A 21112-nucleotide genomic window follows, 5' to 3' on the forward strand; every position below is an offset into this window, starting at 1 on the left:
TGGCCCGTCATGATTTTCCTGTCTCCACACTGTCACATGCATGTTTTCTTCGTGTCCTCTCACCTGATACTTTCAGGTTCTCTTCGTGCCCCGTCACCTGATACGTTCAGGTTCTCTTCGTGTCCTGTCACCCGTTAGGTTCAGGTCCTCTTCGTGTCCTGTCACCTGATATTTCAGGTTCTCTTCGTGTCCTGTCACTCTTCGTGTCCTGTCACCTGATACTTTCAGGTTCTCTTCGTGTCCGTTCACCTGATACGTTCAGGTTCGCTTCGTGTCCTGTCACCTGATACGTTCAGGTTCGCTTCGTGTCCTGTCACCTGATACGTTCAGGTTCGCTTCAGTGTCCTGTCACCTGATACGTTCAGGTTCGCTTCGTGTCCTGTCACCTGATACGTTCAGGTTCGCTTCGTGTCCTGTCACCTGATACGTTCAGGTTCGCTTTGTGTCCTGTCACCTGATACGTTCAGGTTCGCTTTGTGTCCTGTCACCTGATACGTTCAGGTTCGCTTTGTGTCCAGTCACCTGATACGTTCAGGTTTTCTTGTGTCCTGTCACCTGACACGTCCAGGTTTTCATCATGTCCCCTTGCTTGTCAGGCTCAGTTTTTCTCCTTTCCGATGCGCACGGATTCTCAGGGCTGGTTGCCTGACACTTCCACAATCACTCCATGTTTCCTAGCCGTCCCGTCCAGGTTCCTCATCTGTCCTTGTCCACTCACGTCAACTCCCCTCCTACTGTCCTGTCACGCCTTCTTTCTGCTTTAAGTGTACCTATCACGGTCAGTTCATGCTCTTTACCTCTCACACTCGGGTCCTGTTGGCTCTCCGTTGCCGTCGTGCGCGGGTCATGTCGCCTCGCTAGCTGCCACTCTGGTAAATTCCAAGCTAAATTCCAAATTCCAGTTGAGGCCTCGTCACTAGAGGCATCTCGGCTTTCGGTCTTGTTTACAGGACCCAACGTTTTTTTTCTAAGTCACCCGTCAAGCAGCTCATGCTCCTTTTACTACCTGATACGCTCAGGCCATTTCGTTGTCTTGTCTTTCCTTCACCTGGTACCGTTCTTGTTTTCACCTTCCAGCCAGGTTCGTTGGCCCTAGGCATGTGTTTTTTGTTCGTCCATCACGGCTTCGTATGGGCCACTCGGCAACATAGCACCGTTTTCATCTTCTCCAGTTACCATCTCCCGGCGTACCCCGGGGTCTCGTTAATTCCTGACCCGCTCAGGTTGTCATTTCTTTCTTCCCTCATTCAGGTCTCGTTCTTCCTGATCGTCATCTGCGTAAGTTCTGTTTTCAGAAATGTTGTTGGTGTACCTCTTCACGCAGGTACCTGTTAAATTTCTGCCTCACTTACAAATCCCAGGTTGCGGGGTGTGAAGTCTCACCCTCTTCGTGGACTTTCCCGGGCATTTTGCTTGCTCCCAGGTTTCCCTTTTTCCACCCTAATTCCTGTTGGCTCCAGGTAAGAAAAATAAATAAAAGAAAAAATTTGGGGGATATTTGCATGAGGTTTGTCATTTCAATTCAGATCCTCCCAACACGGTCCGGTTCAAACGGTGTGCCCATCTTTCTCGATATCATGTCCCACGTGTCTGACATTGAAGACTCAATGTCTATCCCGGAGTCAGCGATCTCCGAGGCAGCCAGCCGCGCTTCATACAGACACTGGACCATCCCCAGGTTGATCGGCGAACTTAAAAAGAAAGGGATCCGCCACTATGCTTCAGCACGAAAGGCAGAGTTATATCGTCTGCTCTTTCCTGAAACACCCAGGGCCCCTGAACCACCCAGAGCCTCCGAAGACCTGGTCTCTATGTCTACCATCCAGCTATCCTTGACGCAGCTCCACGCAACCATAAACAACCTAGCGTCATCTGTTTCGGACATCGATTCAAGACTCCAGGCCATCGAGAACAAGGATTCCACGTCTCCTCCTCCAACTGAGCCCGAAGCTGTTCCTTCAACTTCCTGGGCCAACCCCCCAGGTACAAGTCTTGGCACTCCTGACATCGCCCCTGCTTTCTTTGTACCAGAGAACATCAGACGGGATATCCTGGCTGGAAAGGACATCAACCTGGCCGCCATCCTGATTTCCACCCACGACACGGTCAAAAACCGGACAATTGCCTGTGGTGACGTATCGGTGGTGCTGAGGTCTAAAGACGTCCGCCTCAACAGGAAGCTCACCATTCCTGAATTCATGCTGACCTTCAGCCTGTACCGCGACATTGTGTGCTCCATTCATCCCCACCGCAGGGAAGAACTGGATACTTACCTATACAGGATCACCGAGTTAGGTTACAAGTATGGCGGCTCCGCCTTCTACGAGTACCATCGGTCGTTTTCCACTAAAGCTGCAGCGGCGTTCCTCCAGTACCAGCATGTCACCAACTGGGCTGTCTTGGATATGGAGCTCTTTTGCAGGCATTTTGCCGGCCAGAAAGCCCCAGCTTGTGCCAGTTGCCAGTCAGTCCTCCATTCTTACGACTGGTGCCCCCATGTCTCCAACCCAACCTCTGCCAGACCAGTGATCAACTCCAGTGCGCAAAAGTCCAACCCTTTCACGGACAAACTCGGTCGTCCCATCACCTTTTTAGGGAAAAATCAAATATGTAACAACTTCAATCTAGGTTTTTGCAGTTATGACAAGTGTAAAGCTTTGCACATTTGCTCCATTTGCTTTAGGGCCCATCCACAGTCCTCCTGTTCCCAACGCACGGCCAAACGCTCCTGACTAGGCGGGGTCAACATTGACCTGTTACTCTCCCTCCTCCAACAACATCATGACCCCAGTTTCGTCCTGTTCCTCAAACAGGGTTTCTCGGAGGGCTTCCACACAGGGTTAGTCACCCTTCCGCAGGTCACTCATGAATGCCCCAACCTTCTGTCATCCCTTGCGGACCCCGTGGCGGTGGACGAATTGTTGGAGGCCGAGTTGCAGAAAGGCTTCATGATCGGTCCTTTCGCCGAGTCTCCTTTCCTTGTTTACCGGGTCAGCCCCATAGGTTTGCTCACTAAGAAAACCTCAAATAAAAAAAGATTAAAATACGATCTGTCTGCTCCTCATGCATCCAGCACCCCCAGCCTAAATTCCCTGGTCCCCTCAGATGAATTTTCAATGCAGTCTTCTCTGGATGAGGCCATAGAGCTCATCTTACAGGTCGGGGCAGGAGCCTGGTTGTCAAAGGCTGACATTTACAATGCCTTCCAGTTGCTGCCAATCCTGCCTCACCTGTGGAAGTTATATGGCATCAAATGGAGGGCAAAGTATTATTTTGCCACCCGCTTGACGTTCGGGTCAAAGAGCAGCCCCTGGCTCTTTGACCAGTTCGCCCAAGCACTTCACTGGATCCTGGTTAACCATGTCCATTGTCCGAGGGTGATCCATTACTTGGAACTCCAATCATTATTGGGGTCCTTCAACTTTGCCGCCAGGATCATGCCCCAGGGCAGTTCATTCACCTCCGGCTTGCTCAGACTCCTCCCAACAGCCTCAGATCAGCATGCCCTCATCCACCTCGGACGCGATGCATTAGCAGACCTGGCCATGTGGTCCGTTTTTTTGTCCAGCTGGAACGGTATCTCCCTTTTCGTTCCTCAGTGGAACGATGCCTCCCCCTTGGTGTTCTCCGATGCTGCCGCTTCCCTCGGTTTTGGGGCCATCTGCGGGGACCAATGGTTTGCGGGTCCTTGGCCCACGCAGGTTTCTTCAGACCAGGAGGCCGCCAAGTCCTCTCCCCTACTCGAGGTATACCCCATCGTAGCAGCTGCTTGTATCTGGGGGCAGTCATGGAGTAACAAGCCGGTGTGCTTCATGACAGACAACCAAGCAGTTGTCGACATCCTCGCCAGGGGTAGCTCCAGCTCCCCAAAGGTCATGCGTCTAGTTCGCAAGCTCACCTGGCTGTCCTTACAACACAATTTCCGTGTCATCTGCAGGCACATTGAGGGCAAGAAAAACACCGCAGCCGATGCCCTGTCCCGTTTAAACTTTAATTTGTTTTTTCAGGTCATGCCGGGAGCGCGGAGAGTCGGAATCAACCCTCCAGGGTTCGAAGCCCTGATCATGGACTAGATAAGTACATCTCCGCAGCCCATGGTCTCATCCGCAAATCGCTCTCGGCCAATACTGCCCGGAACTATTTAACAGGGTGGAACACCTTCAGACGGTTTTCACGCCTTCACCCCAGGGGGGACAGGGACAAAGTCTCCTTCGTCCTGGCCTTCCTGGCGTACTGCCACAAGGAACTCCGGCTATCCCACAATACCATCAGACTTTACCTAGCAGGGATCCAGCACCACCACATGATCAGTCACCCCAGTCACACCTCCTTCTTTTCTTCCCAGGCGGTTAAGGCAGTCTTGAGGGGCATCCAGAAGCTCTCTTCTCCATCCACTCCCACCAGACAACCATTCACAGGGGACATATTTCAAAAAAATTCTGCCGCCCTAGATGGTAGTCCTTTTGGCCCATTCAAAGTCTGATCCTCAAAGCTGCCCTCTACCTCAGCTTCTATGGGTTCCTCAGGCCTGGGGAGTTCTGCTGCACCTCAGCCCGGAACTTAGGGCCAGCAATCAGTCAGTTCCACCGCAGTCTAGACCACTTCATCTTCTTCCTCCCTTCCTCCAAAACCTCCCAAGTCGGTCCACCAGTACAGATCGAGTACTTCAATTCTTTCAATCCTTGGTGCCCTGTGACAGTGTTCAACCAACTGCTCTCCACTCTCCGTGACAGAACTCCCGACAGCCCCTTACTGCCCTTTCCCGTGCTCTCACTGACTTCTGCGCAGTTCATCAGACACATCCGCTCCATAGCTTCGGGTCTAGGGTTTCACGCTGCCTCCATATCCGGGCATTCTTCCGAATCGGGGCCGCGTCCGCAGCTTCCAAACACGGCGTTCCCGCTCACGTCATACGGAAGATGGGACGGTGGCAGTCTTCATGTTTTTCCCGTTACATCCCGCATCCACTGGTCGAGATCGCCAAAGCCTTCTCCAGTTTGGTTCTGTAATTCTTCAACAATAAACTGCCTAAATCCATGTTTTGCCCCCTTTTCTGGCTCACCCGCCTTACATGGCTAAAGGCACACTACTAGCCAAGTTAGGTTCCACATCTCCAGTTCTCCACCTTCGCCCAGCGCTCCCCCCGGAGCCTTGACCACAAATACTATATAAAAAGACACATATGCATGTTTTTCTCAATATCTGACATGCAATCAGAATAAATCTTTCCTGTTTTTGGTCAATTAGGATTACCATAATTATTATTATTTGCCAAATGCCAGAATAATGAAAGAGAGAATGCTAAAAGTTTACATACATTTAATTAATATATGGTACCATTGCCCTTAAACTGCATGACTTGCGTTAAACGTTTTGGATATCCTTCGACAAGCTTCTCACAATAGTTGGTTGGAATTTGGGCCCATTCCTCCTGACAAAACTGGTGTAACTGAGCCGAGTTTATTGGACGCCTTGCTCACACCTGCCTTTTCAGCTTTGCCCATACGTTTTCAATAGGATTGAGATCAGGGCTTTGTAATGGGCTTTGTGATGGCCACTCCAAAACATTGACTTTGTTATCCTTAAGCCACTTTGTAACCATTTGTCCATTTGGAAGACCCATTTCTGCCCAAGATTTAACTTCCTGGCTGATGTCTTGAGATGTTGCCTCAGTATTTCCACATAAACTTCTTTCCTCATGATGCCATCTATTTTGTGAAGTGCACCAGTCCCTCTTGCAGCAAAACAACCCCACAACATGATGCTGCCACCCCCGTGTTTCACAGCTGGGATGTTGTTCTTAGGCTTCCAAGCTTCTCCCTTTTTACTCCATACGTAACAATGGTCATTATGGCTAAAAAGTTCAATTTTAGCTTCGTCAGACCACAGGACATGTCTCCAAAAATGTAGGTCTTTGTTCCTGTGTGCATTTGCAAACATTAATCTGGCTTTTTTATGTTTTTTTGGAGTAATGGCTTCTTCCTGGCAGAGTGGCTTTTCAGTCCATGTTGACACAGTACTCGTTTCACTGTGGATATTTAAACAATCTTACCAGCTTCCGCCATCATCTTCACAAGGTCTTTTGCTTTTGTTCTTGGGTTGATATGCACATGTCGGACCAAAGCACGTTCATCTCTGGGACACAGAACTAGTCTCCTTCCTGAGCGGTATGATGGCTGGACATTCCCATCTTGTTTGTACTTGCGTAAAATTGTTTGTACAGAAGAACGTGGCACCTTCTGGTGTCTTTTTATATAGTGTATGTAAACTTCTAGTTTCAACTGTACACACAGGGGCAAGTCCACAATTCTCTTACTAATATCTTGGCTGATTTCTTTAGATTTTCCCATGATTCTACACAAAGAAGCAGTGTGTTTCAGGTGTGCATTTAAATACATCCACAGGTGTCTCTCTAAATAATTCAGATGTTGCCAACAAACCTAACAGAAGCTTCCAAACACATGACATCATCATATGGGCAGTCCAGAATTGTTTAAAGGCATAGTAATCTTAGTGTATATAAACTTTTGACATTTCAGTAATGTAATAAAATGCCTTAAAACATTCTCTCTCTCTCATTATTCTGGCATATGGCAAATATTATGGTAATTCTAATTGACCAAAAACAGGAAAGGTTTATTCTGCTTTCATGTCAGATATTGAGAAAAACATGCATATGTGTCTTTTTATATAGTGTATGTAAACTTCTGGTTTCAACTGTATACACAGGGGCAGGCATGGGATTCAGCCGGTTCCTTCCAGTTTTCCAGATCCAGTTGTTAAAATTACAACTGGTTCGAAGAACTGTGTTACCGGCTGAGTCCCAATCCGGTGCTCTGACGGCGGCAGGACAGCTGGAGATGTTCGCTTTAATAGCTTCGCTCTCTGCTAAGTTTAGCTCCTTAGTTGGGTGGCAGGCTCGGACTGGCCCACAGGGGAACAGGGGAATCCCCCGGTCGGCCCCTGAGAAATGTGGGCTCCCTGTCCACCAGCACAGCATCTCAAATAACCTATATCAATATAAAAACTGGGTAGACTCTCCAGTTTAGTATTATAGATGCATTGGAAGGTTTAGATGGCCTCTAGGAATAGATGCGGGTCAGCCAGTTCCCTCTTTCCTGGGACCCACATTTGGAAGTTGTTGCAGAGAACACCAAAATCAATCATCTGTTAGCGTCTTGTTGCTGTCTGCCTCTCTGTGGGCAGGATATATTTGCAGGTTGCTGTACAGTGGGCCCCCAGAATTAATTTTACTGGTGGGCCCTAGGTATCCCAGTCCAACACTTTTGGGTGGTATGTGTGTAGTGTATATATGGTGTATTTATGTACACTCACCTAAAGAATTATTAGGAACACCTGTTCTATTTCTCATTAATGCGATTATCTAGTCAACCAATCACATGGCAGTTGCTTCAATGCATGTAGGGTTGTGGTCCTGGTCAAGACAATCTCCTGAACCCCAAACTGACTGTCAGAATGGGAAAGAAAGGTGGGCTATAACAGCAGAAGACCCCACTGGGTACCACTCATCTCCACTACAAATAGAAAAAAGAGGCTACAATTTGCACTTGACTGTTGAGTCCAAATTTGGCATAAACAGAATGAGAACATGTATCCATCATGCCTTGTTACCACTGTGCAGGCTGGTGATGTAATGGTGTGGGGATGTTTTCTGGGCACACTTTAGGCCCCTTAGTGCCAATTGGCCATAGTTTAAATGCCACGGGCTACCTGAGCATTGTTTCTGACCATGTCCATCCCTTCATGACCACCATGTACCCATCCTCTGATGGCTACTTCCAGCAGGATAATGCACCATGTCACAAAGCTCGAATCATTTCAAATTATGACAATGAGTTCACTGTACTAAAATGGCCCCCGCAGTCACCAGATCTCAACCCAATAGAGCACCTTTGGGATGTGGTGGAACGGGAGCTTCGTGCCCTGGATGTGCATCCCTCAAATCTCCATGAACTGCAAGATGCTATCCTATCAATATGGGCCAACATTTCTAAAGAATGCTATCAGCACCTTGTTGAATCAATGCCATGTAGAATTAAGGCAGTTCTGAAGGCAAAAGGGGGTCCAACACCGTATTAGTATGGTGTTCCTAATAATTCTTTAGGTGAGTGTATGTGTACCATGTATATGGTGTATTTATGTGTATTGCATATATATGGTGTATGTATTATGTATATGTGACGCCACTTGTCCGCTGTTGAGTAGGGAACCTGTTGTTAAAAATATCAATCCCACCCCTGCAGAGGAACATTTATAAAATGATTCCAATTGAAAAATTGCTATGACTTGCAGGATGTAAACAGAATAATGTTTTATTTAAAGAGGACCTTTCTGGGGTCCAAACATTGTAAACTAAGTATCAGGATATGTAGGGCACAGTGCCGGGATGTCACTGCACTTACTATTATTCCTGGGCACCGCTCCATTTACCCACTGTGGCCCCTGGTATATTCTCCCGCTTTGTATGCTAATTGGTAGCATCAGAGCAATGAGGAGACTGCCCTTTTTCTCAATGGGTGTTCCTTCTCTCTGGTTGTAGCGCTGTCCAATCAAAGCGCAGAGCGTCACAGCCAGGGAGGAAAAAAATAACACCTTCTGTGACGCTCCGCGCTGCGATTGGACAGCTCACAGCCAGGGAGAAGGAGACGCCCATTGAGAAAAAGGGCAGTCTCCTCCCCATTGCACCAATGCTATTAATTAGCATACAGAGCGGGAGAATATACCAGGGGCCACAGCGGATTAATGAAGCGGCGCCCAGGAATAATAGTGAGTGCAGTGAGATCCCTGCACTGTGCCCTACATATCCTGATACTTAGTTTACAATGTTTGGACCCATGAAAGGTCCTCTTTAAAGCAATTGTCCAGGGAAAAAATATATTTAAAGGCTATGTACACCTCAACCACTTTTCTTTTTTTTGCTATTGAATGAACAATATGGAGAAATTGATTAAATACAAGTGATTGTATTTAAAAATGTTCTAGTAGATATTCTTCTGCACCTTGCATGTGCTTCCTATACAAAGCAAGCTGCCATGCCCAGATTTTAACTTTATTCCTCAGACAACTAGTCTGACGGGTTGCCTGTAACCCCTCCCTTCTCCTGTCAGGAGGGTGCATTACTGCACATACAAAGAAATTCTTCATGGAATAGAAGCTTGATCAGAGCTACAGTTTGTTAACTACTGTGACCTCAAAGACACTGTAAACCACTGCCCTGAGGCTAAGTGCTCATCTCGCCTCAGGCGGCGGTTTGCAGAGTCTTTGAGAACGCAGCAGTTAACAAACACTGGCTGATGCCTCCTCCTCTGTGCCCTCTATGATCCCTGGCTCGACACTCCCAGGCTCCAGGACAGGCTCATTAGTTCCAGTTCTCTGCCTTCCTCCACAGGCTGACCTGTGATCTGATTTCAAGACAGCTGAGGACAGTGATTACGCTCAACTCTGGCAACCTTCTAAAGTTCTGTAATTCCACTGCCCTAATCCCCAGGGAGCAATGGCCTGAGGGAGTACACTGTGACACAACTCTTTATCAGGGCCAAGTATTGTGGGTCAGTCAGCACATCTAGTGCGCAGGTGCGTGTTGCCAGTTGCCATGGCTGAAAGCACAAAGGCAACAAAATATACAATGCAACAGCACTCTGCAAACCAAATAAAGTACAATAATGCCAAAATAATAGAAAGTATTCTGGTGCAAATGCTACGCTAATAAATTTGAGATGCTTGGCAAATCATTTTGTACAAATTAATTTGGGCCCTTCTGCCAAACGTCAAGGTGATCTCAGTAAGACAGGAACCTAACACTAAATACCACATTAACTGGTGCCATACTGGCCTCCATTACATTTAGGGAATACAGGTTCCACATGCATGCCGAGCCCACATTATATTATGCTTCTTATGGTGCCAAATGGTCTTTGTTATATTCAGGGGATGCAGACTCTTCATGCATGCCGAACCCACACTATATAATACCTCTTTGGTGCCGGCCTCCATTTTGTTGAAGGAATGCAGGTTCCACTAGCATGCTGAGCCCACTGTAGCGGAACCCGCCTCGCCACTGGGCATTGGAGAGGACTGGCTACCCGCCTCCTACCTGCTGACTATGGCCCCTGGTAAATTTGCACGTTTGAATGCAATTTGGGCATGTGGTATTTTATATTGCTGCTACTGGCCCTTTAAGGACCATCCGTGGACATGTGACTTTTGGGAACAATGGCCTTTGAGACTGTGTAGCAGATTGCATTCGGGCTGTCTTGAATATTGTGTATGTTGTTATGGGTTTGGTTGGATTGTATTGCGATGTATTGTGGGCTGTGTGTATCTTGCTCTTGCTGTGATGGTAAAGGCATTGCTGTTCTGTGCCTCTTCTCCTCCCCCTTTTCCTGTCCCTCCTCCATCTCCCATCAGCCCTTGCTATTGTCGGGCCCCACCCTTCCTTGTACCATAGACCTCCATGTGCCCTATTGTATGCAAATGAGGCTGTTGGGGGGGTTTAAAGTAGGTGTGCTATATCTAAATAAAGTCAGTTCCTGTTTTTACCCTCAAGGTGAAGTGTCGTCTCATTCTTGGGGGAGGATTTATTGCATGCTGTCCCAGTTTGACTGCTAGGAGTGTAAACCTATTCGTATGGTTTCCTATTCAACTGTCTACAGCATTCATATGCTTGAAGAGTATTTATATGCTGCTTCGTTTCGGTGATTGTGGTGTCTGCCAGAGTGCTTGGGAACCTCAGGAAAACGCTAGGAGCATCCGTCAACGGAGGTACTCAGTCGGGGTGCCAGGTGATCCGTTACACCCACTATTACGGTATATTTTTTTTTCCTTTGTGCTTTCAGCCATGGCAATGCGCACCTGTGCACTGGATGTGCTGACTGACCCCCAATTTGTCTTTGCAGTTTGTATTAGAGGTGTGGCTGACTCTGTTCGTAGTGCACTCCTAATAACCTGTCTGCCCTATAGGCTGATTTTAATTAGTAAAACTATAAAGCTGTAGCCTACTCTCCCTGTATGTATTGGAGGCCATTTGGCACCAGGTGGGGTGAAATACAGAGTGGGCTCAGCATGCTAGTGGAACCTGCATTTCTTCAACAAAATGGAGGTCGGCACCAAAGAGGCATAATATAATGTGGGCTCGGCATGCATGTGGAGCCTGCATTCCCTGAATGTAATGGAGGCCAGTATGGCACCAGTTAATGTGGTATTTACTGTTAGGTTCCCGTCTTACTGAGATCGCCTTGACGTTTGGCAGACGGGCCCAAATCATTTTGTACAAAATGATTTGCCAAGCATCTAAAATTTATTAGCGCAGCATTTGCACCAGAATACTTTCTATTATTTTGGCATTATTGTACTTTATTTGGTTTGCAGAGTGCTGTTGCATTGTATATTTTTTTGCCTTTATCAGGGCCACTACCACTCCTATCCTCTACACCAGCTCCTCAGGGGGTCGCTGTGGTGCCACAGCAGATCGTCCTCTCCCAGTCCTCTCCATAGTGCCACTCATGCTCTGTTTCAACACTGCACGGGCAGCAGGCTCATTAGTTCCTGCTCTGCTCTCCTTCTTCCATACTGTGATGACTGTAACATCAAGGTGCAGCAGACCCGTGACCAGGTGTCAGCTGCAGTCCTGCTCCACCGTGAGGAGTTTCTTGGCCAGTATCCAGGGACATGAGGTTATGGTCCTGTGTAGGACCCAGCTGGGCTCGTGATCAGAAGCTTTTGCAAAGTCCTTTCTATGAGGAAGCGCAGTGCTCTGTGTGCTTGTGCAGTAGACAACAAGCAGAGCAGAGCGCTTCATCATGGAATGGAGACTCAGCCATGCAAGTAAAAGCTTCAGATTGCAGAGCCTCTGCTACATGAGGAACTCACCATGTTTAAAGGGGTAAGCCACTGTTTGAGGGCCTGGTTGTGTCTGATAGGAGAATGCATGTTGTCTATGTTTGAGCTGCCAGAGTGTGCATGTTGGTGACGTGTGAGCTGCCAGAATATGATTGTTGCCATGTCTGAGCTGTCAAAGTGTGCATGTTGACCATGTGTGAGCGGTCTGAGCTGTCCCTATTTAAAAGATAAAATAAACGATAAAAAAATAAAGGTAATTGTTATCGCCATCTCCCTAAATGGCCGGACTATTAAAATATAAATGTATTTATCCCATACTGTGAATGGCATAGCAGGAAAATAAAATGTAGATGGTCTGTCTTTGTTTTTTATAAAAAGTGATCAAAAAGTCATATACACCCCTAAATGATGTAAATAAATACTACAGCTCACCTCACAAAAAATGACCCCTCACACAGCTTCACAGACAGCTACAAGAGACTATATGACCAGTACATAGGGAACTCCCCCAGAGTCAGAAATTAGAATGTAACTGGATGAGTGTTGGGTTGGCACAAAAAAGGGCTGCTCAATGCGAAAAACTGATAAGTGCTTTTTTTCTACAATATTTTAGTAAGATATGTGTTTATTGAATTTTCATGCACAAAGGTGTTCATAACCTTTAGAACATTTCAGCATAGTGAAAATAAATTAAAAAAAGGTATACTCACCTCGATTCAAAACCACTCCCATTCCAGTGATTGGTTGCAGTGGTGACATGTAGAGCAGGAAATAGAAAATGCTGGGGAACATTTCAGGAATAGGAAAGTAGATATACCCTTTTTGTTTTTAAATACAGTTTTTCCTTGAGCAAACCCTTTAATCATGGTAAAGCCACTTCAATGGCTATGATTACTAGATACAAGACACTGCATTATTAATTCACTAGACAGTTATTCAGTCTGGGTGCCATTAGCTCACCGGGGATTGGACTCAGTTTTAAGGGCATATATATTAATTGACTAAATCTTGAGGAACTGGACGATCCCTATACCACTATAACACACCATAGCATTCCAAAACTGTAACAGTCTCCTTGCACATAGAACAACCTCCACTCTTTTGGAAAGTTTTTCCACATTATTCTGAAGTGTGCTAGTGGGAATTTGTGCCCTTTTAGCAAAAACAGTGTCAGGCACAGATATTGCACAAGAAGGTCTAGATCACAATCTGCATTCCAGTTCATCCCAATGCTGCTCGATGGGGTTGAGGTCAATTCGAGTTCCTCCACTCCAAACTCATCAAACCATGTCTCTATGAACATCATTTGGTGAACAAGGACACAGTCCTCTTGGAACATGAAAGATCCTTCTCCAAGGTGTTACCAAAAAGCTGGAAGCAGACAATTGTCTACAGTGTATTTGCTGTAGCTTAAACCTTGAAAAACCTGTCTCATACAGTACAATTATCACCCCTCCACCAAATTTTTAACTAGGCACTGTACATACTTATAGGTAGTGTTCTCTGGGCCTCTGGCAAAACCACACTCACCCACTGGAATGCCCACTAGTGTGATGGAATGTATTACTGCTCCGGAGTCTATTGGTGGTGCGCTTTACACCACTATAGCTGACGGGTGGCATTGGGCATAGTGATCTTAGGTTTAGGTTTATGTGCAGATGCTTGACCATGAGAACTCATTTCATGAAGCTCCCAATGCACAGTTTTATGTGCTGATGTCACTTCCATAGGCAGTTTGAAACTGTAGTGAGTGATGCAATAGAGGATAGGAGATTTTTACGAGTCTCAGGTTTCAACACTCTAGTTTGTGTGATTTACCACTTTGTGGCTGAGCTTTTGCTAGTCCTAGACCAGGCATGGCCAACTTGCAGCTCTCCAGCTGTTGCAAAACTACAACTCCCACCATGCCCTGCTGTAGGCTGATAGCTGTAGGCAGTCTAGGCATGCTGGGAGTTGTTGTAGAGATCCTCAGGTTGGCCATCCCTGTCCTAGACGCTTCAGTTTGACACCAATAGTACTTACAGTTGGCAAGGACCAATTTACCACTTCAGAATACACTAACACTACTACCAATATTGCATGACTGTGTGTATTATTTTATGCACCTGTTTACAATGGGTGTGGCTGAAACACCTGGCCTCTATAATTAGGCCCCTTTCACAGGGGCAAGATTTCCGCGCGGGTGCGATGCGTGAGGTGAACGCATTGCACCCGCACTGAATACGGACCCATTCATTTCTATGGGGCTGTGCACATGAGCGGTGATTTTCGCACATCACTTGTGTGTTCAGTGAAAATCGCAGCATGCTCCTCTTTGTGCGTTTTCCACGCAACGCAGGCCCCATAGAAGTGAATGGGGCTGCGTGAAAATCGCAAGCATCCGCAAGCAAGTGCAGATGCGGTGCGATTTTCACGCACGGTTGCTAGGAGACGATCTGGATGGGGACCCGATCATTATTATTTTCCCTTATAATATGGTTATAAGAGAAAATAATAGCATTCTTAATACATAATGCATAGTACAATAGTGCTGGAGGGGTTAAAAAATAAATAAAAATAATTTAACTCACCTAATCTACTTGTTCACGCAGCCCGGCTTCTCTTCTGTCTGCTTCTTTGAGGAATAGGACCTTTGATGACGTCACTGTGCTCATCACATGGTCTGTCACATGATCCATCACCATGGTGATGGATCATGTGATGGACCATGTGATGAGCACAGTGACATCATCAAAGGTCCTATTCTTGTGCACAGCAAAGATGAAGACAGAAGAGCAGCCAGGCTGCGAGAACAAGTGTATTAATTTTTTTTTTTTTTATTGAACCCCTCCAGCCCTATTGTACTATGCATTCTGTATTAGGAATGCTATTATTTTCCACTTATAACCATGTTATAAGGGAAAATAATAAAATCTACACAACACCTAACCCAAACCCGAACTTCTGTGAAGAAGTTCGGGTTCGGGTCTGGGTACCAAACATGCCGATTTTTCTCATGCACATGCAAAACCAATTACAATGTTTTGCACTCGCACGGAAAAATCGTGCATTTTCCCGCAACTCAATCTTATCCGGGCCAAAAACATGACGCCCATGTGAAAGAGGCCTTAGAAGGATTGTCCATATATATTTGACTGTATAGTGTATATACTGTTATAGCAGGAATGAAGCACAGTGAAAGGCTCATGTTATGACTATAACAAATTACAACACAAAAACAGGAGGTAATGAAGCAATGGGACTAGTGTTTGGTAAAAGTATATATCAAATCTAAATTAATTTTTTAGAATAAGAATAGAAATTAGAAAAAAAAACATTTGCTATTTTCTACATTAAAACATGTCAGTTCAGTTCTATTACTATTTAATTTTATTTCTTAATATCCTTAGCTTTTGAACCCAAAGAACCCGTATGTTGTTTGCCATCATGATATCTGCAGGAACCTCTCCTATGTATCTATCGGATTATACAGTCCTAAGATGGGTAAATATGTATGGCACAATCTAAAATCAACTAAAGAACTAGAAATATTCATCAATTCCAAGTTGCTTGTAGACTACCAATTACAGTTTCCAAATAATGGATTTTGTGTAATTCAGTGTACTGACACAGCCGGAGGGTATGTTTCACAACTCCTCATCTTACCACCTGTTCTACATACAAGATGCAAGCTGAAAGATATACCTAGTGCTAGGTCATTATTAAATATTAACATTTTATTAATAGATTCCGTTTCCAGGCATCATTTTTATAGGTCTTTGCCAAGGACTATCGAAGAATTCCGACACCTGAATGAAGAATATTTTACAAGTGGTCACGTATTTGATTATGAGCTCCTTCAAGGTATTAAGAGCCGAACATTTGAATCACTTCAAGCACTTTTTGGAGGTGACAAAAATTTGTTTCCCTTGATTGATGCTTTAGAACAAATTCCTCGTATTGTGGATATCAATGAAACCCTTGGTAAATTTAGAGCCTTTGGATACGAGACCCTGTATGTTGAAGACTTGTGTTGGCTTTATGAATGGGGTCTTGTTAAAGAACAAGGGGCAATAAATCTATCTGCCCCCTTTCAGGAACGAGTAAAGCTATTTAATGAAGCCATTCATAGGGCTGGAATAAACCGCATAGATGTTACCTACAGCAACTGTTTAATTCTTAAGGCGAACAGAGTGAAGAATCAGTTTCATGGTCCAGCTTCTATCTGCTACAATGGAATCCACCAACACACCTATCTTCTTCAGTACATGGAGTATTTTTTAAGTCGCTTCTCAAGTCTACGAAGGCCAACATTCACTTTCATGATACTAGACACAGGACACGAGGACACCGGCATTAGAATAAAACAAATGGATAAAGAGCTAGCTGGACATGTCTCCTTTTTGGCACATCAGGAAAACACAATATCCTTCATTCTTTCTGATCATGGTAATACATATGGACAATTTCTTTCAGCATCTCCAGAATTTCATGTGGAAATTTTCCACCCTTCTTTGTTTGTGATTGTACCCGATAGTGCATCCAGAATCTTAGGGGATGCAAAAATGAAAGCACTGCTAGTAAATCAGAAGAGACTAGTCAGCCTTCTTGATGTATATTATACTTTATTGGGCCTTCTTTCTTCATCGAAACAGACATATTCAGAGATCCCAAGATTCCCTGTAAACCGTGATGGCCTATTGAGTCCTGTTTCTGTAACTCGAACATGTAAAGACATACCAAGACTACACCCAAATCTGTGTATTTGTCAAGATTCCTATAAGATGGAGAAGAACTCTTCCTATTATGCATTATTTGCAGAATTTGCTTTGAGTTACATAAATATGAGGATTATTGTGCAGAGGAGTAATAGCAGCAAATCATGCCATAGACTTGTTGCCACCAGTTTTACCAATGTGAAAATCAGCACAGAAGAAGGGGCAGGAGACACTACTATTTTGATGGACCTTCACATCATGTCACCATACAGAACAAAACATGAAGAAGAGAGGTTCACAGTAACCATGCTGTTTGGTTCGACATCCCAGAGAGAGGGAATACTTTTCCTTGGCTATAGCAGGCTCACCCCCTTCAGCTCATATAAGCATTGTGCAGACCCCGCTATTGACCTTCAGTTATGCATATGTGAAAGACATTCTGCATATGGAAACAGAACTATAGAAAATCATACTGATTCTGAAACTGTGACATGGACTAAGACGTATAGGACCATAGTTCAAAAGCCATGTCTTTTCCTGAAAACCAGAAACTATACTGAAGGTGTTGTGCTCTTTATTTCCAATGCTTGCTCACATAGAAAGTACAGCATCATATTTAACTTTATAAGTAAAAATCTGTATTCTTCTAACAAGATGCCTGTTAGACAAATTGTGGAACCTAAAATGGAAAGATTATTGGTGGTGGGCATCAGGAGAAAAGATAATCTGCCTTGGAAGTACAAATACACACTTACATTCAAAGCAATTAGAAAAATGTAGCAAAAGCATTAAATACCTATAATGAAAGCAACGTGACCTTTTAAAAGAACAGTACAGGTAAAACTAATGCACTGTGTTATGCCTAGGATCAAGGATCATGACACAGAAATGATATCTTCAGTGTTTTTGAACCCTTGTCATGCCCCTCTCCCACAAGGGTCTTGCACTAGGCATGACGGTGACAGTGTTAAAGGGGTTTGCCCATCTCACACATTTGTGGCATATCACTAGGTTATGCCACCAATGTCAGATAGTTACGGGTCCCTCCTCTCAGACCCACACATATATCTAGAAGAAGGCTCTCAAAGCAAGGGAGAATGCACCGCACATATACAGCGTACTCACCATTCATTTCTGTGGGAGTTCTGAAAAGAGCCGAGCAAGCGTGCTTGCTATTTCCAGAACTCCCACAGAAGTGAATGAAGAGCACACCACTCAAGAGCGGCTGCCTCTCTATTCACATCTATGGGAGTTCTGAAAATAGCCAAACCAATGCTTGCCTATTTTCAGCACTCCCATAGAAGTGAATGGAGGGTAGCCACACTTGCACTGTCCATCCTCCTTCACTTTGGGGGGTGAGGCGACTTTTATATTTTTATTTTTGTTATAGTGTTCACCACGTGTACATGTTATTTTAATATTTTGGACATTTTTAGGCATGTTGATACCAATTAGTTTTTTGTTTTTTTTTGTATATGAGAAACGGGTATAGGTTTGTATTTCATTTTTAATGTAAATTTTAATAGTTTGAAAAACTGTTTTCAAATATGTTTGACCTTTTTTTTGTCTGTTAGAGGACTTAAACCTGCGATCAACCTATGATTGCTTGTGCTATAAACCGCAATATTTCTGAAATACAGCAGGAAGAGATTTTACTGGCTATTACATCCTGTCTGAGGCAACAGGTACAGGACAAGGCAGGCCTGGGGGCCCACAGCTGCCATGATAATTACTCAGAATCTGTGGTTGCATCTTGGTGGTGCCAATCAGGGGACAAAAGGAAGACTATGGGATCTGAGGGGTTACACTGCCAGGATATAAATTATCTCTGAGCCTAGCAGGGAGAGCAGAGTGCTAACTTCTACAGAGCAAACTACCTACTTGAGTGAAGTATCATTATGGCACTGAGGGGGAAGGGGTTGAAATAAGAAAGTTAGTTGTCAGAATATTCAATACGCCTAAATCTTTTACATTTTAGTCTTTCACTTTATGGACATTAAATATATACTGGATTTGCCTAGACATCAACTGTTATTGACTGTTTTTAAATAAAATGCATATGCATAGTGTCACCTGTCATTCGTTGATTTCCTTATTTCTCATTCACCTCACTGAGATGGTTGCACATGCTCAGTTCCATCCTTCGACTGCTGGTTGTAGCCTTGTTAGGCCTGTTTCACATTGCCAGAAGGCTATCCCGACTGGACAAAAACTGCTGCATGCAGCAGTATTTGTCCGTCAGTTTCTCTGCATATTTGCCGGATGGTGGACAGACTCAATTAAAATTAATGGGGCCAGATGGCATTCCAGCAGCGTCTGGTGTTCCCGGCCGGAACAGCCTATCGGATCGGTAATTGCAAGTGAGAAAAAAGCCTTAAAAAGAGATTGGCATGTACTACAGTGTATATGATGTAGATTTTTTTTTTAACTTATATTAATCATGGTTAAAAAATAAAAAACTCTTACTAGACTCCTACAAAGATTTGAACATTTAAAAAAGTTAAATAAAAGTTGACTTACTCTTTAATGTCTTTTTACGGTTTTACTAAGAAATAGGCACCCGCTTTAGAATCAGTACACTTGTACACTGCTGACATAGCAGTATATTGGTGTATGAATTTTGTACTGCTAGAATGGGGCTGCTCAGCTAAATCCTGGCATAGCATATCGGTACAGGCAGGGTACCAATGTGCTATGTCAGGATTTAGCCAAACTGAGGTGGCACAGGTAGAATGCAAAGTGAATGAGCAAAAAAAAATAAAAATCTAAATCAATATTTGGTGTGACCAGCCTTTGCCTTCAAAATAGCATCAGTTCTTATAGGTACACTTGTACAAAGTCAGGGGTTTTGTAAGATTATAGTCAGGTGTATGAATTAACCAAACATATCAAATAGGTGATAAATATCTTAATTTTCATATGCACGTTGAAACATAGTCATTAACTCAAACAAAAACAACTGTATAGGAGGCTAAAACTGGATGAGGAACAACCAAACTCCGCTACCAAGGTGAGGTTGTGGAAGACAGTTTCAGGTCATGCACCATGACAAGGCACAGCAAGAAGACATAAGCATCAACAAGGTTTCTCCCAGGCAAACATTTCAAAGCAGACTGGGGTTTCAAAATGTGCTGTTCAAGCTTTTTTGAAGAAACACAAAGAAACAAGCAATGATGAGGACTGTAGATGCAGTGGTCGGCTAAGAAAACTTACTGCAGGAGATGAAAGACAAATCATGCTTACTTCTCTTTGAAACTGGAAGATGTCCAGCAGAGCCATATTTCAGAACTGGCTAAAACCAGTGGGACACATGTACACCCGTCTGGAGAAGCTTGGCCAGAAGTGGTCTTCATGGAAGAATTGCAGCCAAAAAGTCATTATTCCATGTGGAAACAAGGCCAAGCAAATCAACTATACATAAAAACATTGGAACTGGGATGCAGAAAAATGTCAGCAAGTGTTCTGGAGTCAAAATTAAAATATTTGGCTTTAAAAGAAGGCAGTTTGTTCACCGACGGATGAGTGTCTGCAGGCAACAGAAGCATGGCGGAGGTTCCTTCCAAGTTTGGGGCTGCATTTCAGAAAATGGATTTTGGGATTTGGTGAGGATTACTGGTGTCCTCAATGCTGATAAATACAAGCAGATACTTTTCTATCACTCAGTACCATAAGAGAGGCACCTGGCTGGCTCCAAATTTGTTCTGCAGCAGGACAACAACCCAAAACATACAGCCACTGTCATTATAAACTACCTTCAGCATAGAGAAAAACAAGGAGCCCTGGAAGTAAGATATGGGCCCCACCAAGCCATGATCTTAACATCATCGAGTCGGTCTGGGCTTACATGAAGAGACAGAAGAAAATGAGCAAGGCTACTGTACCTCCACAGATCTGCGGTTAGTTCTCCAAGATGTTTGAGACAACCTACCTGCTGAGTTCCTTCAAAAACTGTGTGCACTTGTACCTAGAAGATCTAATTTGCTGTTTCGCATACAAAGGGTGATCATACCAAATATTGATTGAATTCAGATCTCTCTTTTGTTCATTCATTTTGCATTAATAAAAATAAACTATTAAAGTGTACCCAACCGTTTGAAGAAGTTTATTTAAAACTATGCTAAATGTCACTGAATACAGATATTAAGAGCTCTCAGTTAGGTCAATACTAGCTGTATACATCCACATATTCTGCCCTAGTGGCAGTATAGGCAATTAGAAGTTTATTATTGACCGTATGAAGGTAAATTAGGGTTTTTGTCTCACAAAAAAGGGAGCTGCAAATATTTTATATAATCACACATTCTGGTACATACTCATATAGTGGGTGACCTTAGTAAAACTTAGCTTTTAATAAATAATCAATTTAAAATAGGCCCTTAAAATGATACAAAAAGTGGTGCAAAACACATGCATGCATAAAGTCTTCCCGCATACAAAAAGAGAATAAAAGACTGAGATGGGGATAGGGAGTAGTAAGTTGTTATGAGGAAGAGAAGTTGGTGGGACACAAATGCTGGGTCTCTTCCCCTATGTGTCCCTATACCTTCCTCCAATTC

At 44.3% G+C, this 21112-nt stretch overlaps 1 protein-coding gene across 1 annotated transcript in view; it reads left to right on the forward strand.

Moving 5' to 3' along the window:
* Nucleotides 1–18571, forward strand: part of LOC122926269 — a 41497-nt gene extending 22926 nt beyond the window's left edge. Inside the window, exon 3 of the mRNA XM_044277646.1 lies at nucleotides 15249–18571. Coding sequence (XP_044133581.1) covers nucleotides 15249–17336 — 2088 coding nt within the window. The 3' untranslated portion in view covers nucleotides 17337–18571. The remainder of the gene's footprint in view (nucleotides 1–15248) is intronic.
* Nucleotides 18572–21112: the final 2541 nt, after the last annotated feature.

The sequence above is a fragment of the Bufo gargarizans genome, chromosome 1, assembly GCF_014858855.1.
Source record: "Bufo gargarizans isolate SCDJY-AF-19 chromosome 1, ASM1485885v1, whole genome shotgun sequence".
In the NCBI taxonomy this organism is placed as follows: Eukaryota; Metazoa; Chordata; class Amphibia; order Anura; family Bufonidae; genus Bufo; species Bufo gargarizans.